The sequence below is a fragment of the Poecilia formosa genome, unplaced genomic scaffold (genome assembly GCF_000485575.1).
Source record: "Poecilia formosa unplaced genomic scaffold, Poecilia_formosa-5.1.2 Scaffold285, whole genome shotgun sequence".
NCBI lineage: Eukaryota > Metazoa > Chordata > Actinopteri > Cyprinodontiformes > Poeciliidae > Poecilia > Poecilia formosa.
The window spans coordinates 505719-533083 of NW_006800224.1; the positions used below are offsets into that span (position 1 = coordinate 505719).

The following is a 27365-nucleotide window of genomic DNA, read 5'->3' on the forward strand; positions in this document are numbered from 1 at the left end:
ACAACCATTCCCCAATTAGAAGAGAGAAGTGCTGATCTGAGCAAGGTGGCTGTTAATGTTGATTCCCTATTTGGAAGCGTGGCCGACACGGACTGAACGGCTTCGTTCACATTGCTAAAACTAAGATTAACTGTATTTAACAATATTTATAGACCCGAGCCTGAAGTAAACCTGACATATTATTTAAATTAATCTATTTCTGCGGCGTAAACTTGTCCTGTTTTTAGTTTTTCTTTAATATCTTCCAGCTCCATCTTGTTGCTTGCTGTAACCGCAGGATGAGTCAAGTGCAACTCTGCTGAGATGTGCGCATTGTGAAGCACTTGTTACAGGCTAATAAACTTCTGAACCTTTATTTCTTTTGACAACAGAGTTACCCGTTTCCTCTTCTACAAGTAGATTAACACATTTTTACATTGTGCATTTTAGTTTTAGTCTTCTCTGTGCTGTACGTCTTCTAAGGTTAATAAACAAGCTGCAGAAGCCCGACCCAACCATAAAGCAATTGATTTTGGCCCGAATTTCAGGTCAGGTTTAGACCGTAAATATAAATATATTCCCTGATTTAAGGTTTTCCCAACAGGATCAGAGTTATTGTCGAGAACCCCGACTACATCAAAGAAATAATGGATCAAACATTTCCTTTTTCTCCATTTATTTGAACCTTAATGTAGGATTTTGATCCTGTTTGAACAGGAGAACATTCAAAGCTGTGAGTCAAATCATTGCTAAAAACACAGACATACTGTCCTAATGGAGGATTATTGTAGTTAAACGTGGAGGAAAACTATTAATAGCCTTCTCCAAAATAAAACATATAAAACAAAAGCCCTTTAGGTCAAGCCTCATTTGGTATTAATACAGTAAATTCTATATATATATAAAAAAAATATCTTTGAATATTTTTGATAGATACAGCAGACAGTTGATATTATTGGTAGCTAAAGTTCTTTCTTAAAAAAAAAAGTTACATTTAGCATTTGTCCTCCATAACCTGCTTAATAGGTGCATACAGTCGAAACAATAAACCATGTACAGTCGTTCCCCAACTTGTTCTGACCGTAGCCCATTTCAAGCAATAAATTCAAGTCCACATAGAGTGTAAAACATACTCTGGTTCCCTTTTAATCTTCTTCTCCTCCTTTAGCCTCCAGAGAGTCGATAGCTTGGAGTTCGGAGGAGAACTTCTCTCCTAGATCTTTGTTTGCCTGGAGGAAGCCCCGCAGCCGTTCCAGCTGCTCCGCGTCCTGAGGAGCAGACAGACAGAGAGTCGGAGGGGAAAACGTGTGTCAATCATTCTCTACGTCTCGTTCAAAAAAAAAAAAGAAAAAAGCAAGTGCGGGGCTTTTGTTCCGCCTACATGCGTCTTTGCATCCTCGTCTTCCTCGTTACCAGCACGCAGACACTCCCGCAGCATCTCCTGCAGCAGCTCGGCTTCCCACCGGCTGACCGACTCGGCGCCAGACTCCGGCGAGTCGGGGTCCGAATCGGCCGATGGGCCAGCGGAGTCCAGTTGGTCGACGCCAAACACGCGTATCGAAAGATCTACGGTCAGCATCTGGATCACAAAAAAAAAAATAAATAAATAAAAGAATGGAAAAAAACTTAAACATGATGACAGCAGCTGCTTTTCCATTAACCATGTAATCGTGCATGTTGGTATTAAAAAAATAAATATGCTTTAGAGAAAAACAGCAATTTAAAAGCAAAACTCATATTTTTTAATAAAAAGTTTTAGCGTTGGGATGAGTTGGCCGTATTGAAATGAGTGTATTTCTCAAAACTGCAGTGAAAACACTTTTTTTTTTTTTTGGCATCACACCAATCACATGACCAACAACCAGAAGTTAACACTGGTGGAGAAGACAAAGAAAACGACAGGAAGTGGTAGGAGGATGACGGCGCCGCACGTTTTTAATCGCCTGAACGAACTTATTCACATTTGACTTTAATTGCGTTTCTTATTTGAAGTTGCCGCTAGGCCTGTCATGATAACAAATGTTATTGGACGATAAATTGTTCAACAGTTAATGCGATAAACGATAATATTGTTGTTTTGAAAGCATTTTCAAGTAATATAATGGCAATGGCGTAATAATGCAAGAACACATCGTCAGAGATCAGTAAACTTTAACACAGTAAATGGAAAACATTTTAAATATCCAAAATAAATTAATAAAACAAATAAAATGAATTTTGAAGTCTTTGTAAAGAAAATTGTTCTTCGAAGAAAAGGGCTGGTTGAGACCAAAGCACAAAACTGAAAATTGTTTTCATTCAGTTTTTAGTAGAAAAAGAGAGAGAAAAAAGAGAAATGATAAATCCTGCCAATGGAAATTATTGAGGTTCTTTTAATTTATCATGCAATTAATTAATTTATTGATTACTGTGACAGGCTTAGTTGCAGCATGTAAATTTCACAGAAATATGTTTTTTTCTATTCTTAAAACTGTCACCATGTCGTAACAGTAAAATATGAGGTGGACAATCTGTACAACAGTCTAATTACCCCGCCTGTACCCTGAACTACAATTGCAATCTGCAGATATGCATCGCTTCCCATCAGAAACAGCCAGTCAGAGCCAGGAGGAGGGTCTTAGTGCTGTCAATCACCCTTGTGTACTTTAGAAAAGTTACATACTGCAGCTTTCAAGGAAACACAACAATTGCTAAATTGCGTTTTCTTGACATTTTCGACAGTTTTGCGCACATTTGTAGTGGAAGCGCATTATAAAGAGCCTGGAAGTGGAGCTGCCGCTGTTTTCCAAACAAACTCACGTCTTCGATTTGCTTCCCGACGGTCAGCATGTGGGGCACAAAGCTCAGCTGCTGCACAAAGTGCCTCAGAGCCGTCCTGTAGTGCCTCATCCAGTCGTCCTTCACCCGAAACTCGCAAGAGTGCATCAGCTCGTTCCTGCACTGAATCACCTGGAAGCAGAAGCACAGATGCGAAAATGCAGCTTTAGCCCTGACATGAAGCTGCGTTGTAAGTCTTTTTTCGCTGTTGTTGTTCCACTGCTCACCTGTCTCACCAGCTTCGGATCCACGGAACTGAAACAGTCGCAGTAGTTGATCAGGTTGAGCAGAGCGGAGGCGTCAAACTCGTCGGCGCGCTTCACCTTAGCCTGACCTCGTGGCATGTACGCCTGAAGACACACAGAGCAGCAGAGCATGGAGACCCAACACGAGGAACACAAAGTTCAAACCCTCCTGATGGACCCGTGGTTGGCTTAACGTCGAGCTGAAACGAAGACGGTTCTTTTTTCTTTTTCCTCTAGAATGCGTCCCGTCACCATGGTTTCCGCGTCTTCAGCCATGACGAATCCTGATCCTATCAGAGATGCTTGCTTATGTTATGCCTATCATCTCGTCTCAGGTTTGTTTGCATGCGTTTTCACTTCCTCTGCAGAGGCGGTTCACCTTTCATCTGAATCCAGGCAGTGATTTCAGCTGCACGAGTCTCCAATACGCTTACCGGTGTGTTGGAGTGGAGAGATTTGTACTCATCTCATCTCAGAAGGGATCTAAATATATTTGGGGGGTTTTTGTGCTGATGTTTTATGTAATTTCCCTTTGTATAAAAAGTAGTTATCCATGAATCGTTTAGCAGAGTCTACAGATTTTTTGTTAAACATTTAAACCTTTTTTACACAATCTAAGAAATACATTAAAATATGCAAATAAATAATTAATTAAATTCATTCTTTAAATAAGAAACTAGATATTTTATTGCCTAAAATGCAGTACAGCATTCCTTTTGTGACTTTGAACTGGGTGAGCATATATATAATATATATATATTTTTTAAATACCACTTGAGAAGTTAACAATTAATCAATTACTAAATTAGTTAATCATTCCAATAACTGATTCATCACAATTAATTGTTTCTGCCTTAGTTTAGCAGAACCTCCTGAAAATTGAAACAATGAAATAGCTGTGGAGCTTCTTTAGGTATTAGATAGCGCCTATGTTTTTTTATTTCAGATAGAAGCAACACTGCCATCTAGTGGAATTTTGCAGTATCGTAAGCCTCTATGTGTACAGCTCAGGAGTCTGCTGCTACAAGTGGCTCTTTGGATGCCTCTTAATCATTTTGGCTGAAAATAATACAGAACTAACAAATGTTTTTAAATCTGAATATAACAAATGCAGGTTTTTGACTGTTTTTATCCTGCAATTTTTGAATTTGATTTCAAGTAATATGTTTTTAGATCCGTTTTCATTGTCAATTGATTGGAATCTAAATGCTTTTTCAAAATTGTGTTTTCCATCCCACCAAAAATAAATAAATAAATAAATAAATAAATAAATAAATAAATAAATCCATCCATCCATCCATCCATCCATCCATCCATCCTATTCTTAGGGTTAAAACAAAGATTAATGCCGACCTTCCTACAGTGGCTGTATATCTGAAATTATAATTTATCATCCACCAAAATTTGTTATTGTGGCAGGCCTACCCGGTGAGCAAGCTCTGCACTGGCAGCCAATACAATCCTGTCACACAATCTATCTGAGAGGCAACAGATGGAGGATTTAAATTTAAAAAAGGGAAATGTGCAGTGAGAGTTAGCACATTCCCCCTGTGCAAGTGTGAGGAGAGTGTGACGGACATCATGGAGACATCTTCACTCCAACCAAACCCTCTGAGTTTCTGATGTCACTATGCTAAAGTTACCTAATAATTCAATGCAATGCTGAAAATTCAGATATTTTTGGGGAGAAATTTTTTGCAATGAATGACTCATTTTATGCTCAATCATCTATTGACAACACAAACTGTAAGCACAAAAAGTAGAGGAATAAAGTTTGGGAAGCAACCTTGGAGTCCCTCCCACAACTGTACAAATGCGTGACGCGGTGCGTCTATTTTATCTGCAATCTGGCATAAAGAACAAAACGTTCAGCAGTTTGTTTCAGCATACGTTTCTGCAGCTTTAGGATGACTTTACGTGTGGATGGAGTGATGTGTGGTTTACCTTGGCCAGTTCCCAGTGGTCCGTCCTCCAGTAACGGGGAAAACAGTTTGTCCAGTGGATTGTGGCATCTGGCTGTCTGTGGTGTCTCAGGATAACTTTCTGCCACTCTGAACACACCCTGCATACCGAGACAAGCTGCCAGTACAGAAACCCAATGAAAGAAAATTACTGTGAGAAGTTATAACTGTAATATATTTAAAGGAATAAATGGTCAAATCCTACCGTATTTCCTCTGGGTTTACAGGAAGAGGTCTCGCAAGGTTTCCGCAGGAGAGGATACTGGTTGAGCAAATCTCCGTGGAAAGCTGTCAGCTGCTGGTCGGTGAACGGAAGGAGGCCGTCCTTCAGGATGAGCAGGCAGCGTCCTGCTTTCAGCCAGTTCTTGTACTCCTCGTCGTTGAGACGAAACGTCAACTCCTCGCGGACCATCTCAGCTCTACTTCCTCACAAAGTGAAACACAACAAAGGGGCAGGGCAATGTTCAGGCCACGTGGCCAGCTTTTCCTACTGGCTGCAGTTCAGCACGGCGGCCACCAGATGGCGGTGTGTTACCGTAGCTACATGATGTCGGGGCGGGAAAACCAGGTGGGCTGGAGGAAGACAACTTTGTGTGAAATAATGGAGTTTATGGCAGTATGTGTGGCAGATAACTGAAAAATTGGAGAAACTTAATTTTGAAAGATTTCTATCTGAAGCTGAAATATATACAAACTCATGTCATCACCTGCAGGACCAGGGAGGTCACCAGAGACAACTTGGAATCTGTCAATACTTGTGAGACTTATATTTTATATTGAGGATATTTTTATTTCAGATCACTCCTGTGTCTTTTTTTATTTGTCTTTAGGGATGGAATTATCTAAAACTCATCGTTTCATTGGCTCTTTTAGTTCATCTTTGCTGAAAAGTTTTCTTCACGTTTTTATTTCTCTTGACACGGCAGTTATGATGTTGATTGTCTAGCTAATGTTTTTAGCAAACATTTTGGGGAAATTCTAGATGAAAATCTCTGTATCAAGTCTGTACCCTGCGGGAAGACTTGGCTCTGTGAAGCAGCTATGTAGGAAGACTGGATGTTTGTGGAAGTCAACTAGGCTCTCTGCTCATCTCCTGCATCTGAAAGAGGTTTTGATTTCCCCCAACTAGCCCACAGTATAAAACAGTTCAATTTCTCTAAGTCATCTCTTCAAATGTGAGGACAGAATGATTTCAACATCTTCTGCTATAGATATTATTCTAGCATCACTATTTAAAGCTGTTTTCCCTTGTACTGTAAAATGTATTAGCTCCCCCCTAAATTTTGGTCAAGTTTCATCATTCAAAAATGGTGTGCTTCTCTTCTTAAAAAGTCTCCACCTTAGATTCATTGCGTCCTACGACTTATAGGGTTATCTCAAAACTTTCTTTCCTGGCCAAAATTCCACAGCAACCGTGGGATTCTGATGATTTTAATATTTCAGCCATATTTCAGTCTGGTTTTTTAAGAGCCTATTCAACAGCGTCAGGATTCCTTCGAGTGACTAACGGTTTGATGATGTGGAAATGAGAATTGTTGGTGTTAGCTGGACGTAAATTCCAGGTTTATGTTCAGCCCTTTAGTATTGGGGGATCACTCAGTTCTGCTTGTGAAACTGAGAGTCTTTCAGAGATATTTGTGTTGCCCAGTCCAATTTTAACTCGAGGTCTCAACCACGGAGTTCTACTGTGTTTCTGTTTTTGGGCCTAATTTATTTGTCTTTGTCTCCTTCCTTTATGCAGTCTTTTAAAATCTTTTAATGAAATCTCTTATCATTACTACGCTGACGATACTCAGGTTTTAATTACTTTTAAACCCCATTCATTTTCCAAGCTATCTGTTCTACAATGGTATATGAAATCAAGCAAATGAAGGTCGAATAATGATTTTCTCCAGTTGAATGAAGAGAAAACACAGGTTCTTATCTGTGCCGCAAATAACTCAGTTCCTTCATTTTCTGACCACTTGAGTTGCCTCATACATTAAGCTTCCTATTAAAAATAAATTTTTTGATGGTGCTGTATTGTTTTAATAATATGTCAAGGATGTTGTTTATTCCTGCTTTTTTCACTTGAGGAACATTTGGAAACTCATGTGTATCATTTCTAATGCTCCGGTGGAAATGGTGATTCATGTATTCATCCGTTCTTGTATTGATTATTGCATTTCCCTTATTACCTTTTCTCAGTGAAAGTTCTACAAATCATTGAACTGCAATATTTTTGACTCCCTTATGGGCTAAAATGCAACACCTGACTACTCTTCATAAACTACCAGTTCAGCACAGGACCCAGATCAAGGTTCTTGTGTGGACTCATAAGGCTCATTATGATAATGTTTCTGCATACATTACTAGACTTTTACGTCCATGTGTCACCACCAACGAGTCGCCACGGTTGACTGATCTGGGATTGCTTTACTGTCCTAAAGCCAGGATTAAAAATCAAAAGTGAAAGTATCTTTGCGGTTGTAGCTTCTCCAAAAACATGGGATTCAAAGGTGTTCTCATGCAGGCCAGAAGTGTCTCCAACAAATCTATCCAGCCCTTCCAGCAAGTTTTGGATCTGGCCAGGGCTCTCCCCCAAGTTAGCCAGGTCATTGCCTTTCTATGCAGTACCGCTCCAGTCGAATCTTCCAAATACTGAATTAACATTAACAGCCATCTTGTTTGGCTTGGTACATCACTCTCCACAGTAGAGGATGGTTGCTTACAGTGCAGAAAATTTTCCAGTAAGCTTCACTGCCTTGAACTGGCACATTGCACACGCCACAGCCAAACATTAGCAGTAAGGTCAAATTTAAGACTTTCAACAGAGGCTGCGCTTCAAGGAAGCAATCGTTTCTCAATAGCCAATGGTCCAGACTCTCTGTACGAAGCAAATCGTACGACAAGGAACTAGGGGATGGGAAGCATTCCATAAAGATGCCCAAAATACCTCAGCTGATTTCTTTCAAAGTGGCAGAGGAGGCTCTGAGTCTTTCTTGACACATAGTTTCTCACCTTATCTCCAACACCAAATCCAGCCATGAAACAGAAGACCTTCCTCTCAGCTGCTTCACTCTCCTTCTTTTGATCATGATCCATCTCAAGAGAGATGAACCGGTAAATCAAGAACTGCACATTTTGCTCAGCTTTGTACTCCATGACAGATCGTATACCCATTTACTGTTCTATCCCAACGTCAATCATGTACAAAACAGAGGGAGTATTCCATGTCTGCTGATTGAAACAAAAGCTAATGCAGTAGGTGGTGCTGACACATTGCCAGTCTTCAGCTGGTGAAAATATGCAGACTTTCAATAAAGATATTATTTTTATACAAACGTTGTTTTTTTGTATGTAGTTTACAGGCCCTCTGGTAGTTATCCACTTCTTAAGAGAATCTGTGCCTTCCCTAGTGGTCCGACCATTTCAGTTGATGTTGAAACAAAGATTCACAGTTTTCACTCCTGACTCAGTTGCTGAAATTCTCTCATGTTCTCAGCACTGCTCTTACTAACGTTTTCCTTTACATATTCCACGGTTCAAGAGAACTCGCTAATTAGGTACAATGCATTCAATAAAGATTTGATCAACTAGTTTTTCTATTAGAAGGCTGAACTACAAAACTAATTGCCCTGGTGCAGCTTTCTACTTTTTTAGATTCTGGGTTTTACAATTGTTTTGGATAATTCATCAGAAACCTTGATATCCAGCAAAAACAGTGTCTTAGTGTCTGATTAATCCCCGACCTGTAGAATCAATAGATCATTTAAAGAGAAGTAACGTCAAATCCTGGTGATGGAGATTCAAGAACAGGTTAGAAACTGGGGTGCAGCAGTGGCACAAGACACATAGAGGCCTCAGTCCTCTATGTGTCCATCACAGGCTCCTGCCCCGGTGCATTGACCTTTGCAGAATGTCTTCCCCTCTTTCACAACCCACTTTTCTGTCAATTCACTGTCAAAAAAAGGCCACTGGAGCAACAAAAAAAAAAAACTTGTAAAGAAAAGAACAGGTTATAAACAACGTGTAAAAAGCAAAACAAAACCGTTTTTGAGGGACTTGGGACTCCAAGTGAACCACAACGAAAGCAGTTGTCCACAAATGGACAAAACAGAATACTGGTGAACCTCAAGAGTGACCAGCCTACCAAAATTACATAGAGCACATTGATTATTCACATCCCTCGGTCAAAGCCACTATTCATCATTTAACAGTGAGAAACAGGCAGGGCAAAAATGGCATCTGGATTTCTAAGGTGATTAAACCACAAAGGCCCATGTAACATATGGTGAATACATCTTGATGACCAACAGGACTTTAGAGGAAATATTCTGGTGAATGATGAATCCTAACTCACCATTTCAGAGAAAGTAGATCATGCTTTTCTTTAGGACCTGGATGACTTTCTGTAATTTTTGAGACCATAAATTCTGCTCTCTAGCAGAAAATCCTGGAGGAGAATGAACGGTCATCAGTTTGAGTTGATTAAGGTCTGACCTCACCACCATTGACTTCTTGTATGTATGTTTGATAGTTGAATTCAATTATTTGTTGAACAGTCAAGATAAAGACCAAATATGTATATATACATACAGAGAAGGAGATAGCCAAACATGCGTCTGTCCAATAAGTTTACATATGTGCTCATTTCACTTGTTCCCGTTTCTTCCAGTTTTGTGTTGTGGTGAAAAACTAGGTCTCTCACAGATCAGTCTTTCACTCAAATTTTGCTTGAACATATTTTTATTCATAGCTCTGTGGAGAGCAACATGCAGCGTTCACTCAAAGATTAAGCCTCCCACCTTATCCCTATGTCTAAACCAATCCCTCTCAGACATACACCTACTTGAGAGCCTACATCACCTCGTTTCGGTGACTGATGTTCCTGACAGTAAAAACCTGTAAAGAAAGCCTGTGAGGCGGCTTGGTCTCTGTGAAAAGCTTGGCCGCATCTGATTAAGACAATTCCAACCCAGCGTTTCATCCGCACAGAATCCCACAAGACTTACTTTAAGGGTAGGATAATTAGGCCACGTTCAGCAAGCTGTTCAGCAGTTCAGTCGTGACTCCATCTGAGGACGCGTTCTCTAGTTAGGAAGATCTAAAATGAGGACTGAAACCTTGATATCAAATGAGCTGTCTCTGGATGTGAAGCTACAGTTTTTGCATTTCTGTGTCAAAGTTCTTCATAGTCTTTCTTCACTTTGGACAGGCCTGGACTGCAGAGAAGCGAGTCCAGTGCCTGCCTTAGAGAAATGTGCCGAACAGAGCATCGCTTTGTTGTAACGAGCGTTGGACAATCCCTATTACCAGAGGGATTGTACATAGAACAACGCATGTTGTTCTATGTATTATTTGCAAAGTTCACTGTCATCAGGACTTTTTTTTTCCTATTTCAGTTTGCAAATCGTTATCTGAGCCTGCCAGTTCTGCCTCTCGTTAAAGTTTTCCTATTTCCATTGCCGCAATGTATCTGATTGATTCGGGAGACAAATTTCACTTTTAACCATGGGAATTTGGTCCTGGTGAAAGCCTTGCTAAAATATTTAAATTGATTTTTATTTTAGGCGTCAGGTAATTCCTCCCTGGCTGCTCCCGGCTCCTCGCTCTTCCTCCAGCTGCCCTCCAACCTTCTCCCGCTCTGCTCCTCTCTCATCGCCTCCCCTGCTTCTGCTCAGCTCTGCATTTAAATGAGGAAAATTGTCAAAGAAAACCATTAATACGAAGTGAAAGCACCTGATGGCAATTCTGACAGCACATGCGCAAAAAGGCACAATTAACTTGACCCGGCTTTGCAATCCAATTTGATACCTTTATGTCAAGAAATTGAATCATGATTGGATTACCTATAGGTACCTATATTTATAAATGACCTTAGCACATCCGACAGTTTCTACTGAATCATTGGAGATGCTGAACGTACCTTTTGAGCAAATATGCCAGCTTCCTTTTCCTTTTCTTTACTCAATAATCTCTGAAAATCCACTCAAAATAACTTAACCAGAGCTGAAATAATGCTAAAGATAGAAAGTTCCAAATAAGTTTTGAGAAAGCCAATGTTTCCACTACACTGTCAAAAGATACACCTCTTCCAAATTATAAATATTGGCTGTCAAAAGAAACCTGCTAGAGCTAAAACGAGCATGTATTAGCTTAGCTTAAAGTTAGGAACATAAACACTCTGAAAAACTTGAGCTAAGTCTTGAATATTGTTTCACCTGAAAGTAATTTACTGTTCATTTATTAGAAAAATAAACAAAGCCAATGGAAATGGTACAGCTACAGCCATGCTAGCTAACGGTCTACCTGCTGAAAATTAGCATCAAGGTGCTACTTCCCAACAGAAACGCTGAAAAGGAGAACATTTGCATGCACCGCTGAGCTATGGCTTCAGCTCAACTTCATTTAATTGGACTGCTGACCTTGTATGAGCATTAAATCATTTCATGGGAATCCATTTCGCCTCAAGTATGTCTGACTCCACAATGATAGGTGGCGATGTGCCCCCTTTCAGCTTGTTAGCAATAGGGCCGACACAACTGAGTGTCCAAGTAATTCAGGTAATATGACATGAGGTCTGCACCTTCATCAATACAGTTGGAAGTTATCTGACATGTGCAGCCTTTTCTCACGTGTCGCAGAGTCAGAAGAAGAGAATGAGCCAAACAGGGGGGCTCTCTGTTTCCTGTAGAGTTGCCAACTTCTTAGTATGGAAAGTGGCTTTTAGCTATTCCACATCTATTATGAAATGTGGGATTCAATGTGGGAGAAACTAAAAGTGAGCAAAACAAAAAAAAACAGTATCTTTAGAATTACAAAGGCATTTTATTCTGTCCATTCTTCTTCTGTCTAACGTCTCAGTTCCTCCCTCCTTGTCTAATCCTTGATTTTTGTCAAGTGAAAGTACTCAAAAGAGTCACGAGCTGAATTATTTAGCTCTGTATTTTTATTTTATTGCATTAAATTTTAGTTCTGTTTAATTAGGTTAATTCAAGACCACATTGCGGATCAGCTGACTTCCTACCACAACCCAAAAATATCCATGTCAGGTCCATTGATCATTCTGATTTGCCCTAATTGACATGTGAATGACTGTTGCAAGTAAAAAGTTGCAGATAAACATTTGTTTTATTTGAAAATTTAACCTTTGCGTCATACAGGGGTGAGAGTGAATGGTTCCACGGTTGCCACTGTGGCAGAGTAACCTCATGGTTGAGGAGAGAGCACGGGGCAGCAAGGCATTTCACAAAAACACACTGACCTCCCTTTTTATTTAGCTCAAAGCTTTGGCATATGATTCATAATTAACCGAGTCAAAACAAGGCGCGACATCAAGCACATCCATAATCTATCCGAAAAGCGAGGGCCAATCAAAAGATTGGATCTTCACACAGAAAGGCAATCTGCTTTTTTTGTTTGATTGGCTCAGACTTTAACTTGTTTCTACGAAGGTGAGCAAACACAGATAGGCCCGCAAAAAGGGAAAAGACATCAAATATTCAACACGCCAGTGAAACCCGGGGAGAGAAAAAAAAATTACTCTGAAAAGATTTTTAGTCACGCACTCGATCAAATAGGTCGCACTCTGGGGAGCCGGAAAGCAAGAGAGCGGTTTGGATCAGGTTGATTGTATAAGTTTAATTGGACTCCCAGGTGCATTTTGCTGGCTTAGGGATTCCATAAATTATTATTCCAGACACTCCCAAGTCAGGGGCGTGTGTTATTATTTTTGGAAGAATAGTGTAATAGGAATACCTTGGACCATGTTTCATAGGAAGTGACAAAAGTTGGCATTGCTGTAAAATGTTAATTTGAAACGGTGAAGTGTTACTCCAGCTAGTTTTTAGTTTTAATTATTTATATTAACAGTAATGTTTCAGGACGTTCCAGGGAAAGGTCTTCTCTAGCTCTCCATGCCGTGGGACCACATCTGCCTCCCGATCCGAGTGGAGGCGGTGCCCCTCATGAGAGGTGGCATCACCAAGCTGCTACACCTGCCGCCTGCAGTGAAAAGCAAAGTTGAACACCCAGAGGAGGCCGGCCAGTCGGCCGGCAGCTGTGTGCACCGACGTCCCAGAGGCCGCCGCTGAAGGCGTACATCGGGGACCGGCTGACAGATACCATGCATCAACCGAGACCGCAGTGGCTCGCCGGAGGAATACCAGCGACTAACCCTCTTGCTATTTCGAGCCTGAGCTGAGCGGAGAGACGTCTCGCGAATGTCAAAAGCAACCAAATATATAAATATATACACATATATATAAAAAAACACTTAACATTGCAACCTTCCATATCCGGGGCACGACTATTTTCAACGACCGTCCAAACCCGGAACTCTGTCAGCGGCGTTTCTCCTGACGCAGCGGAGTTTCTCGGTGCTGCAATTTCCCAGCAACCTGGAACTTCTGATTCTAGAGGAACAGAAGCTCCGGCCCACGGATTACAATTTATATTGAATTACACTCCTCTAGGATGTTTTGTTTTTTATAGATTGAACAGCAAAGCACCGGCTGTACATTTAATACCGCAGGCTCTTGCGTTGATGGCTATTAACAGAGATTCATCAAGCCTGACGTGAGGGAAATCTAACACTGAAACAGGAGACCACTGAGGACCCAGAACTGGAAATTAAAACTGAATTATGCCAGTCAGGACTTGAATGATTACTTTGAAGCTTCACTACTGTGATGAACATTTCGTATCGAGTTAATCTTTCAGGTTTTGTCACGTTTGCACCAAAACTGCCATCTTGGAGATTGACTCAGTCTGGGTTGGGGTTAGGATTCGTGGCAGCGCTTCAACAGACCAGAGAATAACACAACTTAGACAAATTCAGCCCTTACTGTGAATGTGTCTGCTAGGTTTTGAGTTCATCCTTTGACTATATCTTTTATACGTTGGTTTCCTTTGTCCTCTCCAGCTTATACATCTTGTTTTGCTCCCTTGCCTTATTTTTGCTTTGCTTTGCCTAAGGCAGTGCACTGTTTTCATTAAATCTCTGCTTTGATTCGGTCCTTCAGCTTGAGCACGCACAGGCTAGCTGCTCGCTACGGTGGAAAGGAGAAGCTGCGTTTGAACTGGGACAGGGCTTCAGAAGAACCAGGCTTCAGGAGGCTTAACGTCTGCTCTCATCAGCTGGGGATTGAGAGCAAAACTCAAACTATGAGCTTTCATACACAGGATTCCCGATATCGTACAACAAACATGCTGGGAAACAGTTTTACAGTACATTCACAGTCAGTTGTGTAAGTTTTATTTTAATATAACAACTCAGAGTAAGGCGGACATGCGTAACCATGGCAGTAGGGTATTATTTTTACAGCTGAGAGCAGCCACCGTTGCTCTCGAGTTTTATTGAGAGAGAAAAAGTATAATTTTCCTTCCACTTCTCAATTAGGTTCTGCTTTGCATTGATCAAATAAAACACCAACAAAGCTGAAGCTTGCGTTTGTGATGTTACAGTAATTTTGAGAAATGTGATGGTGGAAAAATGCTCTCGCTTCACTTAGTTACAGCTGCCACTGTGATTAAGTGTTTCTCTCGCTCCCTTCAAAAGTTTTAACATTTTTATGCCATCATTACGTCCCCTACTGAAAGTACCTCACAATAAACAACCTGACATTTACAAAATGTCAATACGCCGCTCTCCTGGCGCTTCGTCGGAGTGAATGCAGAAACGAAAGACGGGGGGCCCGCGCGGGGTCCGAACCTTCATCGTCTGCGGACGTTTTCAGTCCGGGTCCCGTCTATCACGCGCATGACCTCTGACCTCTCTAACCTCTCCGACCTCTCCGACCCCTGAATCAGAACAACGCGTTGGGGACAGATTGGGTTTACACCCGTATACTGTTTCTGCCTCTCATTCAGGTTAAGTGGGCCAGGAGAAAACAACAAAAAAAAAAAACAGCTTGAACAAGCAGAAGCTGTGACAGGACTCCTAATTAAAACGTATTACGTTACGATTATGAAAATGAAAAGACATTTGTGTTGTATCAAATAATTTCATCTTTACATGAAAATTTAATTAGTCTTTTAGGGTGTACAGAGAAAAACAAATATCCCTCTATCTTTGTAATTGGATCTCTGAGGATTTGATGATAGTTAAAGTAGATTAGACACCCTGGAGTACGTGTGTGCGTATGTGTGTGTGTGTGTGTGTGTGTGTGTGTGTGTGTGTGTGTGTGTGCATAAATGAGCCCTATTCAGCAGTCAGTCGAGGGGACGCAACAATATTAATGTGACTGCGAGGATGTAGGTGCGTGTGTAGTACATGCATGTGTCTGCCCGTGTTGAGAGTGAGAGTGTGTTTGCGCTCGAGTGTGTGCCCACAATCCCGGAAGGGCATTTCTTTTCTTTTTTTTTTTCTTTTTTAGCAGCAGAGATCAAAGGGACATTAGTATTCTGAAATAAATCACATGCTCAGGCCTCGCCGCGTTGGTCCCCTAACACATCCACAGGAGACACGCGCTCTCTGTCTCATTCTCCGCGTCTCCTCCTTTCTCTTTCTCCTTCCATCTCCATCTTCAAAAGACACCACCAAGCACCCCCTCCGCTCCCATCCACTCCTCCCTTCCACTCTCTCTCTTTTTCTCTCTCTCCCTCTCTCTCTCTATTTTTTGGCCCCCAGCGGCCTTCTGAGCTATCTGCTTACTGGGCTCCGAATCCTTTGTTGCATCCTTTTGGCTTCTCACGTTCCGACTCGAGCTCCTTCTCCTCCCCTCCGTCTGCAAATAAGTGAGGAAAATGCTTTGTCAGAAAAAAACTGTTGTTCATTGGCGAAAAAAAAAAAAAACCTGAAAAAAAAGTCAGAAGCGCAAAGTATGGGAATTTTGACAAGCATATCTGCAGGGAGAAGACCTCTTATTTGGCTGACTCTCTCTCTCTCTCTCTCTCTCTCTCTCTCTCTGTCTCTCTCTCTCTCTCACCTCCTCTCTTTCACTCTGCTTCTGCCATTCTCCAACTCTCTTCACAGCTCAGCGGCACAATCAGTCTACAGCTGAATGGTGATTATTATTCCTTTTCTCCACTTTTCAGAGTGTGAATATCTTTTTAGTTGGGAGGGAAGTGTGAACACTTCTAAGACTTCTGACAATGTTGCTGCTCGCTCCCAAATTCTCCAGTAATGAGAGCCGTTCTGCACGGATGGACGGCGTCAGCCGGACCGCGCTTTCCCTCAGAAAGATGGCCGCCGCGTTTTGCCTTGGGGGGTGCGGGCGGAGGGAGGGATATAAAGGGAGAAAAGTGGGGACCTTCATGTTTTTGATGGGAAAGTTTCACACTTTCTCAGACTCTAATTTCCACAGTTCTCGGTGCTCTGTGAATCCACAAAATAACAATTCAGTCTGGACTCACTGCGGTTATTTCTGCATAGAGACATGGAAACGGGGAAATACAGAGGCTGACAGAAAGGAAGGGCGCAGGGAAGAATGGGAGGAAGGAGTGAAGGGGAAAAGGACACAAAGAAGCAAAAAGATGGAAGGCAGGACACACGGGAGAAAGGAATATGACAGGGAATGAAGGAGTGAAGGAAGGAAGGAAGTAAAAGAAATGAAAAAAGCATGAGAGATTTAAGAAACACAAGGAAGTAAAGAGAGGAGGACAAGTGTAAGAACTCAAAGAAGGAAGGACAATGCAAAGTTTCCATTACAAATGTGTGCAAAACTTTGTCAAAAAAAAAGCACAATTTTGCAATTGTGATGTCTCCATTAAATAAATAAAAAAAACCAAAACAATTAAATATCACACATGAATAAGTTTGTTCATGTGACCAGTCACTAAAAAACATGCCGAGTCAACATCCTGCAATGACTCCCTGGCTATTTCTTTCGAGTTTTCAGCAGTGGCAACATCCAGATTGCTGATCACGTGACTCGATGCAAAAAAATATATAAATATATCTTTTTTTTTTTCATTGCAACTTTTACAAAATAAACCAATGTTGATATGGCCAAAAAAGGCCCAAAACACACATCTCACCCCAGTGCCAAAACCTTTTAGTGATAAAGGAGAGGGTTTTTTAAAATTGATATTTCCATTAAGCAAATTTATTTTCAAAATATCAACTTTCATAATGATTTGGTCAATGAAAATGCAACTAGAGAGGAGGACTTAAAGGAGCAGTATTATGCAAAATAATATTTTTTAACTTTACATCATCTTTTGATGTTATTCCCTCATCAAAAACACATCTGGAGTGTTGCTTTTACTCTTCATACATATTTGAGAAATCCTTGAATCTCCATGGCAACCATTCAGTTGTACAAAAGATCTAGTTGGACTTAGCCCCTCCTTCAAGACGCAGCTCCTCCTCAGAGCTGCAGTTTCCAAGCTCCCGTGCTTCCGTCTCACAGAGCATCCCTCACTGTGACTCCACCACTCAGATCCTTCAGACTAGCCAGCAGCAATTAGCAAACAGCTGGATGAACTGCACATCTGCTGAGTTCATTGTATGAGCTACTTCTCATCAGCAATCCTGATAAAAACATTGCTAAAGGGTTGAAAGAAGAGCGCCGTTGTGACGACTTCCCGAAGGCGGAGTTTCAGGGAGAGCAAGTTTCGTAAAGAGAAAGGTACAATTTCAAGGCGTTAAACTACAAAGTCCAATTTCTTTAAGTTATGTTTGATATATATGTTTGATTTATACAGCATTATATTAACAACGAAAAAGCACGGGGAAAGAAATATAAGACTAAAGGAAGGAAAGTAGAAGGAGGGAATCAAGGCGGTAGAGGACGCAACAAAGGAGGGAAGGAAGATGAAAAGAACGGACAAATAGAAAATAAAATCTCCAAATAAAAACATTTCTCCGTACTTTAGTTTCTTTTCCGTTTGCTATTTTCTTCCAAGCTTTCCTAAACTTTCCCAGACAGCTTAGCAACCCCGTAAGTGGAGGCAGGGAAGTGAAAAAAAAAAAAAAAAAGGAGGAAAAATGATTGGCATAGCACCGCTGGGAGAGGAAGAAGCTCATTTTTTAGCCAGAGAATTAGAATGAGTGGAACATAAATGCCCCCTGTAGCTCCCTGACAGTTACAATATCCATGAGATTCAGCGTTTTCTTTGTGCCCCTGCTGTCGGCGCGAGCGCGCGTGCGTCTTACATGTAAGCGCGCGCGCGAAAGAGAGAGCGCGCGAGAGAGGGGCACGTGTGTGGGATGGATAAGTTTCGCGCCAGCGTGTACACGCGTGTACTTATTTATGTGCGCGCTTGTAGCTGCGCGTGTGTGTCATTCTGATAGCCACCCACATGAATATGCAGATCAGTTTTAGAGAGCGTATGTGCTCAGCATTAAAGCCCACTCTCCACTGCTGACCCAATTTCACACTGCGGTGTGTGCATGCACTTGCTTATCAATGTATTTCTCCGAGCTTGGATAAAGAAGGAAAAAATATATATATTTATATAAATCAGGCTGGTTAAGACCTGGGCATGTGTGTAGGTTTGCATGTGTGCGTTTTTTTACAAAGACAGAGAGAGAGAGAAAATATCACACATGTATGCATTAAGTCTCACCCAGCGCGCGCACACACACACACACACACATTCACAAAGCTGCCTGTGAATAACAAAATTCTCATTAATACAATTTGACCAAAAAAAAAAAAAAAAAAAAAAAGAGGAAGAAGAAGCCCAATCCTAATGCTGAACAAGCTGGACTGTACTCTATCACAGTCGGAGGAGTAGTTTATTTCTCACAGCCGACGGCTTCAGTAATACCTGTCTGCCTCGGTTTAATGCAGCGCCGTAATGATGGAAGACCTCACAAAACACGATCCTGCCCAGAATTAGGTGAAAACAGGGCTGCTGGGCTCATATCTGATGAATAAATATGAGGCTGCGGCCCAGCAGCTGGTGCTGGTACCAGATGCACTTGGTCTAACAGGTGGGCTCGGGGTCCTGGGCTTACAGATGGCGCCCGCTCTAAAGGGCCGGACTGCTGGCTACCACCGAAGGGAGCTGGTGTAGAAACATGCAAGCACCTACTACCGCTTACTACTAGTTTATTGATGTGTCTTTGGAAATAAATGAACATGAAAAGCATGTTGCCACAAGCGATGGAGCATACAGACCAAAATACAAGGAAGAAGTTGTTCTGGTCGGATGAGAGCAGAATTGAATGTTTTCGGCCCACAAGCCTATGTGTGAAGGAGAAACAACCTTGCACAAAACACCATTCCCACAGCGACAAATGGTAGAAGTGGCACCATGCTGTGGGGATGATTTTATTCAGCAGGGACAGGCGACCTGTCGAGTGTCGGGAAATTGAATTAGGATAAAAACAAGACACTCCCGGAGGCTGCCAAAGATTTGAGATTGGGGTGGAAGTTCACTTTCCAAAGGCTCAAAAAGTAAGGTTCTTATTATGTAAAAATGACATTTTTGAGCTTTATATCATGTTGAAATGTTATTCCATCAAAACAAAAAAAACACCTGGAGTGTTGCTTTGATTCCTTCGTGCATGTGTCGGAAGTCTTTTAATCTCCTGAGGAATCATTCAGAGTGCCCTAACGCTTGCTCTCACAAAGCTCCGCAAAGCTTCCACATTACAGAGCAGCCATCCCCTGCCACTCTCCCACTCAGCTCCTGCAGACTAGTGGCAGCAGCAAGTCTGCTCTACTTATCGTACGAACTACTTCTCAGTCCAACACTCCTAAGAACAGCTTTAAACTGCATAACGGAAATACATTGTTTGGATGATGTGATGAAGGGAGAGTGTTGGAACAAGCAGGAGCTTCTTAAAGAGACAGAAGCCCAATTTCAAGGTGCCAAATTGCAAAGTCAAATTTCTTTTAAATCATGTTTGGTATATAAAACAATTTTATAACAACTGAAGACTGCATAGTTACTTGACTGTGCTGTAAAATGGCACTGTTTGTCTAAAAAATACATAACACTGCCCCTTTAATGAAACATACTATCCAAATGATATTATCTTCTCTTATGCTATGCATTGTGAACTAGTCATTTCAATGTATACAAGCGTTAGCATTCATTTTGTCTTAAACTAATCTCAATTAGTTGAAAGCTAACTTGGCCTCATTTCCAAATTCCTCCAAATAAACCTGATTTATCAACTTTCACAGTTCATGCTGAACCGTGACATCATTGCATCATTTTATCGTTTGGCCTTTTTTAGTAGTTATCCACACCCAAACCAAACATTTCACAACCAGGTTACCACTTTGTGTTCTTCCTCGACATAAAATACTTTGAAGTTTGTAGTTGTGGCGTGACAAACAATGTGAAATTTTTCAAAGGCTTTAAATATCCTTGCAATGTACTGTATTTTCAGGTCTGTTTTTATTTTTTCATTTATTTATTTATTCTTTCCCTGTTAAAACGTAGATTTTCAAAAGCCTTCCTCCCCCCGGGCTGCATGGCGTTCTGCCTCAGTGATTCCTGCTGATATCTCTTGCACTTTTTCACATGGGTTATGATGAGCAACTCTGCCAACGGGAGATTTGTTTACAGGCAGGAGCAGCTGGTTGCGCTACACCAAAGCCCCTACTAATGCCTGTGATAAGACCAGGAGTCCCCGAAGAGCTGGAGAGAAGACGAGAAGGATGCGAGAGTCGCAGAAAGGAGAGGAGTATCTCGTCCTCGGTTATGTGCCTATGTTAGGTCCCTGGGAGAAGTAATATATCAACACACAAAGACGGAGTTTAAAAACGGTGCCTTTGGAAGGAGAATTACTGCGATTTAATTTGAACGTTTTAACATTTTGTGAACCATTTGTTAACTCAAAAGCAGGAAAAAAAAAAGATATGACTGTAAGAAAGACTAGATGTCATAACACGTACGGAGGAAAATTCCCTGTATATGATCCTAATTTAAAAACAGATTTTATACTGGAGTGAAAATGTTTTAACTCCTTTGCAATTACGTATTTTGGATCGTAAAACTAATATTAATATAAGACAAAGATAACTGGAATAAATACAAAATCAGTTGATTTCATTCATTACTACGAAAATATAACTGCCACCTGTGTTGAGTTGTGAATTTACTTTTATTACCACATTGTTTTTGAATTCCTCTATCTAGACCTGATTACTGTATGACCTGGTAAATGGACAGATTTCTCCAAGAGAACCAGTCTGACAACATGAAGTAGGCTAAAGATCTCAAACACCAACAGAGAGAGCCGTCAAATTGAGTTTTAGCCAGGGGTGTCCAAACTTTTTGTCATGTGGGCCAAAAAATAAATAAATAAAATCAAGAAGACAAAGTAGTCCAATTCTTTTTTATTTGTTTGTTTGATTTCATAGAAAAGGGTTGTTACTCATTGTAGATCCAAAACTTGAAACAGACTTTTCCCATTTCTTGTATTAAGCCTCCTGCAGTCTTAAGAGATGGGGCCGCACAGAATCCATGTATGCTTTTATGAGTTTCCTTTTTCGTATGTGGTTTCGGGAACTGATGGTCTGATAGGACAACCCGTCCTCCCTTCCCCACATTTCCCCGCTGTCTGACCGTGACATCTGTCACACTCCTTCTGAGCAGGGGGTTAAAAGAAACTCATCCAGTTTTCAAATTCTTGGAGGCTTGACTGAAAAAATTTATTCTCAGTTACAGAAACAGAATTTAGGTCACTTTCTTTCAAAAGTTTAATAAATTCAGTAAAAGCTGATTTGGTCACAGCAAAGTCAGCTTTTCAGAAAAAAGTCTCTGAACAGACGTGGTTCTAAAAAGACAAATACTTTATGTTGTACTTAACGTTTTCCAAAAATAAAAAGTCTCCTTCTGCATCAGCTACTTGTGCTGGACAGGCCAGATTCGTATCTTTCTTGAACTGCATTTGGGGGCCACACAGAATCAGTCCAAGGGCCACTAATGGGCCCCTAGTTGCACTTTGGACAATCCTGGTTTGAGATCCAGCAAGTTCACCTCTAAAGAACTTGAAAAACCCCTCCAAAAATTTAAAATGAGCAGGAGGCAGAGATACAGTCTGGACTTAGATACCATGCAAGACCTTAAACATTTTTGCCTGGAAGTCCTTCAATGCATCTGAATTTCAGCAATTCTGCCAAGAAAAGTGGGTCAGAGTTCCTCAACATTGACACAAAGATGGATTGTCAGCTACTGCAAATCCATGAAAGGTTTACTTTTCACACAAGAAGGTTGGATTTGACAGCTTTTTTTTTTTTTAACCCTTTGACAAATAAAATCATCATTTGGAAACTGCTTTATTTGTGTTTACTGAGGTTTATCCTCAGGTGAGAAAAGTTGGTTTGATGATCTGAAACATCCGAGTGAAAATGCAGGGGGAAAAAATGAGAGAGGAAGTAAAAGCTTCGAGAGGGCAAGAATCAAATGTCTTATGTAAGAGACAAGGAGCTGCAATATACAGGCCACTCGGTTCATTCCTAATGTAAGACAACCACTTCTAAGTAGTATTTGTTTGTTTTCACATAAAACGTCTGTATAGGATGGTATACTGCAGGTTTTGCCCCTTCTTTTCAGCCTTATACCTCATCTGGCAACGGCTCCATGTCTAATTGGCCAGTTTAAGAGTAATCTGTGGAGAATAGAACTGATCAGACTATCATTTTATCCCAACATGAAAGAAAAGCACTGCGGTTGGCCCAAGCAGCAGCCCAGCCCATCAAATATTCAGAACCGCTCCATCTTTCAACTTGTATAAATTTTAGACACTGGTGGTTCTGAGCTGCCAAACTGCTCCACTTGGCAATATGTTTTTCAGGAATACATTTTATTTATTTATTTATTTATTTACAGTAAACATTTATTACACTGCAACAGACATTTTATGAACCAACTTCCATGTTGTCAAGTCAGCAGTGCCAGTCGTGTGACCTGCCGTGACACAAAGCCGCCAGTAGGTGGAAACGTTGAGTTGGTAAGGGAGTTAGAGGCAGCGTTGAGGTAATGCCTCTCTGCTCTATTGTTCCCTGCAATCATCCTCACCCTCCTTTTTGCCTTCCAGTCTCAACTCCTCCTCACGGACTTCAAACGAACAGAAGAAAATAAGGTAATTTAATTTGCCCCTCTGCCCCTACATGTGCTTTTTGAATTCCTTATGCTAAATACCTAACCCATTTCCTCCCTCTTCCGAAAGTACAAACGCTGACTGTGGTGAAATAAATCCCATTGCTGGAAGGTCCTATTGAGCATTAGGATGACCTCGTGTAAGCGAAGCACCTTGAAAACAGGGAACCTGCTTCGGTACTTGCGGCGCACGACCGACCGGCCGACGGCTTAATAAACTCTGGCACCCGGTGTGCTGCCAACTCTGACAGACATTCCTCAGCATCTTTAAACCTCAACCCCAGAAGCCCTGGCGCAGCGCACACTGAACTCTGTGAAGCAGATCAATGGGAGGATTATCGCAGGACCAAGATGCCAGCTACAGAGCGGCTCTGTGCCGCCTCGGTGAGGGGGGAAGATTGAGAGGCTTCCCTTTGATCTGTGGCTAGGCGCATCTGAGAGGAACCCGCTGCTGATGATAATGATGCCGAGGCCGCCACAGAGAACCAGAGCGGAGCACCCCTCCGACCACCCTCCTCTCGCCCCACTCCCCCATCCCTCTGCTGCTGTTATAAAAGACCGGCCTGTTGAGGCCTGGACGGGACAAACGGATTTAATCGGTCGGATTGCAGATTCATGAGAATTTATTCCAAACAAATGTGTTTCTGTGCCTCCTCTCACCCCCACCTCCATACCCCTCTTCTCCTGAGAAGGAATTATATTGGTGCAACAGTGGTGTGTGAGTGTGTGAGGAAGTGTGTGTGCTCCAGTTGTTTCCTCCATCACATTAGATCCAGCTGAACACCTCTGTCCTCTTTCAAGGACACCCCTCCCTTCTGCATGTCTCCGTCCCTCAACTTCTCTCTCCCTCTCTCTCTCTCATCCTCACACACACACACACACATATATGCACACACACTCGCTGGGTGCTGTGTGACAGGCCGCGGTGCTGGAGAAGGCTGCTGACATTCTGGACAGTAAAAGGCTTAGGGTGGAGTGTGCGTTTGTGTGTCTGAAAGACGGATGAGGAAACCTTGCAAGTCTTCCTCCCCGCTCTATCACTCCGTCTCATCTGCAGGGAATGCCATGCAGGGTCGGACTTACAGGGGGAATAGCCTGGGCGCACCAGAGTACAGGTGCCTCTCAGTAATTTCGTCATTCAGTATTCAAAAGGTGAAACTTTTGTATTAAACCAAAACTGAACCAGCGACAAAATCAGCATTGCTACCCAAGTTAATGGGTAAAGGATTGAACCTTTGCTCAGAGGTCCAAAGTACTCTTTTCAGATGCAAGTCTGTGTTTCATCTGGAAATCGAGGTCCCAGAGTCTGGAGAGACACAAAACTCACGCTGCTTGAGGTCCAGTGTGAAGTTTCCACAGTCGGTGATGATTGTTGGAGCCGCGCCATCTGCTGGTGCCGGTCCAGTGTGTTGTCTGAAATCCAAAGTGAGCAACTGAACAATGAGAGACATGAGAGGCTACAATGTAAGAGGCAACATTAATAAATACCAAGGCTGTTTCATAAGTAGTGTATTTGCAAGAACATTTACAAATCTGAAGGATGCGTTGTAAATTTGCATCCTGCTCTCACACCTCTGACAGCCCTACGTCAAATTCAGCACATCCAATTGTCTTCAGAAGTCATAATTAGTACGCACTATTAATAGCTTTTGTTGAAAAGAGACTTGTGTGTGTTTGTCTCCCACGCCGGCTCCATTGCAGTGGGTAATGTTTTCCCAAGTCCAGCCTTGGTGCCATGGTCACACACAGAATCGGTGACCCCTCCCACTGTCCACAGCTGCCATGTGATTGACTCCTTCTTGTTGCTGTTTGTTTGTTAAAGCTCGATGATTACGATAATAGGATGTGCGGTCAGTAATCTCTTAATTAGTGCTAAGTGGGAATTAGATTAGGCTTTTGTTCATTTCAGGAATGGCTCTGGTTAACCAGATTAGCCAAGCGTGCGTGGATTAGGTCAGACGGCGAAAGCTCCAGGTTAGAGACCGGCCGACGCCAAAAGCGTTCTCCGACCGCCTGCCAGTCAGTTCACGGCAAGAGGCGTCAGGATCGGCCAACATGCCAAGCGGTGGGGGGAACAACCCTTCGCCGCACGCCGGAGGGGAAGGGGAAGAGTCTTTGATGAGTTTGCGGGGACAACTTTTAATTGCTTCTGCGTGTGCTATGATCCAACTCCAGACTCTAGAGTACATCTAACACCTCCTTCACATATTGTTGTGCTCTCCTCTCTCCGGCGTTGTGTCAATTCCTGCTCACTGCTTCGCTGCTTAAAAGCTTTTCTGTTCAACTGACCTCCTATCCACTTCATTTGATGGGCCCCCACTAAGAGGACTCCACCTTCTCTCCTCTTTCTCCCTTTTTCTTGCCTTCCATCTTCTTTTTGCTCTCCCTCTCAGTCTCTCATCATCCTCCTCCCCACTCGGCCCACCCTCGCCCCCCGTCTTCTTTTCAGCAGCCCAGCGTGGGTGGCTGAGTTTAATGAATTCTCTTTTCTCTCTACAGCCAGGCACTGATTTCTGATTGTGGAGAGGTGTGTGTGTCAGGAGGGAGGGAGGCTGTGTGAGGCAGAGAGAGTCTACATAGGCACACATCTTTCTCAGCTTACTTCCCCTGCATCCACTGTGATCATTTCATAAGTCTAAACGAATCTTGGCCTTTGTCCTGATCAAGGAGTCGAGTTGCACTTCCGCCGTCTTTAAGGGGAAAGTCGGTCCACTGCTGGCTTTAAAATAGATCTGCCCCAGATTGTGTTTGTTGTTGTTGTGCACGTTACCTGCCATCTCCTGCAGCATGAAACATGAGTCAAGAGTCTGTTTTGTCCTCTGTCTGTGAAGCCTAACTAATGCACAGGGAAGAGGATACGGTAAATGACTCCACAAAGTGTCACAGACGAGACGCATAATGATTTTTGGCTAAGCACATTATCTTTTTGCTGGATCTCACGAGACGATGAAACCGAGTCGACAGCCGTGCAAGTATGATTGAAAGAACCACAATGGTGTTTTTCTTGGCAATAATTCAACAGCTTCAGAGGTGATAGGTAAGATAATGCATCCTTTGATTCGAAATAAGATAAATAGATCCAGAGCCTTGAACAAATATTCATACTCTCTTGAATCTTTTAACATTTTGTCATGGTACAATGGGATGGGATTTTTTTTTGTAATAGATCAACACAAAATAGTGTATTATTGTGAAATTAAACTTTTTTATGCTTAAGTCAGAAAAGTTTGGGATCAATTTATGTTCCGCCCGTTTATTCTGACATTTGTGATTAAAATTCAGCACAGTATAGATGAGGTTGTGGAAAAGTTTAGAGAGGCAGTTTTATGTATTTTCCAGGCACATAGTGCCATTTTACAGCACAATTGAGTTTAATATGTTACCTTCATTTGTGATAAAAATGGTACACATATCAAACCTGACTGAAATGAAATTAGACTTCATAATTTATCGCCTTAAAACTGGGCTTCTGTCTCTTTAAGAAGCAACTGCTCTTTCTGAAACTCCGCCCTCAGGAAGTCATCACAACGTTTCTCTTCTATTAACCCTTTAGCCCTTTTACGCCGGAGTTTCAAGCGTCTGCCTAAATAAACCTTCCTTATTTTAATTGTAAGTAGTTCTTTAAATGTCCTGTGAGATGATATACTTACCCATGTATCGATAACAACTGGAACTTTCAATATCCAGCAAGTTATTTTTGAAATATACCGTCTATTAAACGAGTACCCCCCAGATTAATTACACTCTCTGCAGCTGCAGCTGTGAAGTTGCCGTATTAACCCGATACTTGCTGGAAAGTGCAACGTCTCCCCTTTCAGAAACCGTTGGAATTTTTCAGATAGCGCAAAGTGTGGGAATTACAGTACTGAAAATTTGGATGTGTCGCCGGCGACACGTCCCCGCGTAAAAGGGTTAACAACATTTTTACCAGCATTGCACTGAGAAGTGGCTAGTATAACAAGCTCAGCAGATGCGATGTTCTACCAGGTGTTTGCTAAGTGCTACTGGCTGATCTGAAGAAGCTGAGCGGGAGAGATATGGGGGAAGGACTGCTCTGTGATGTGGAAGCTTGAAAACTGCAGCTCAGAGGAGGAGCTTCATCCTTGAAGGCGATGCTAGGTCCACCCAGGAGTCTTGCAAAACTGAATGGTTGCCAGGGGAGATTAAAATATTTCTCAAACATGCATGAAAGAATCAAGGTAAAACTCCAAGTGAAAAAGGGATAACATTATAACCTGATGTAAAGCTCCAAAAAGTCAATTTCACGCATAATTGCCCCTTTATTAAGTAATTTAGCCATAAATATTATAACATCTTACAAAACCACAAAGATGATTAGTTTCTTTCCATGCATGGAGTACTTGGGTTGCTA

The 27365-nt window shown here is 41.8% G+C and overlaps 1 protein-coding gene and 1 long non-coding RNA gene across 2 annotated transcripts; one reads left to right on the forward strand and one right to left on the reverse strand.

Annotated features, from left to right (window-relative positions):
• Positions 1–638: 638 nt before the first annotated feature.
• Positions 639–7009, reverse strand: LOC103151563 (uncharacterized protein CXorf38). Its single transcript, XM_007571699.2, has 6 exons — positions 5208–7009; positions 4986–5120; positions 3024–3146; positions 2779–2928; positions 1361–1558; positions 639–1247 (listed from the first exon to the last, which is right to left on the reverse strand). The coding sequence occupies exons 1-6, from the start codon at positions 5412–5414 to the stop codon at positions 1125–1127; spliced, it is 936 nt and encodes a 311-aa protein (XP_007571761.1). The 5' UTR covers positions 5415–7009; the 3' UTR covers positions 639–1124.
• Positions 6232–26834, forward strand: LOC107838603 (uncharacterized). The gene is made up of 3 exons (XR_001664688.1): positions 6232–6242; positions 12828–12833; positions 26547–26834. It is a non-coding gene; the product is annotated as an uncharacterized LOC107838603 (long non-coding RNA).
• Positions 26835–27365: the final 531 nt, after the last annotated feature.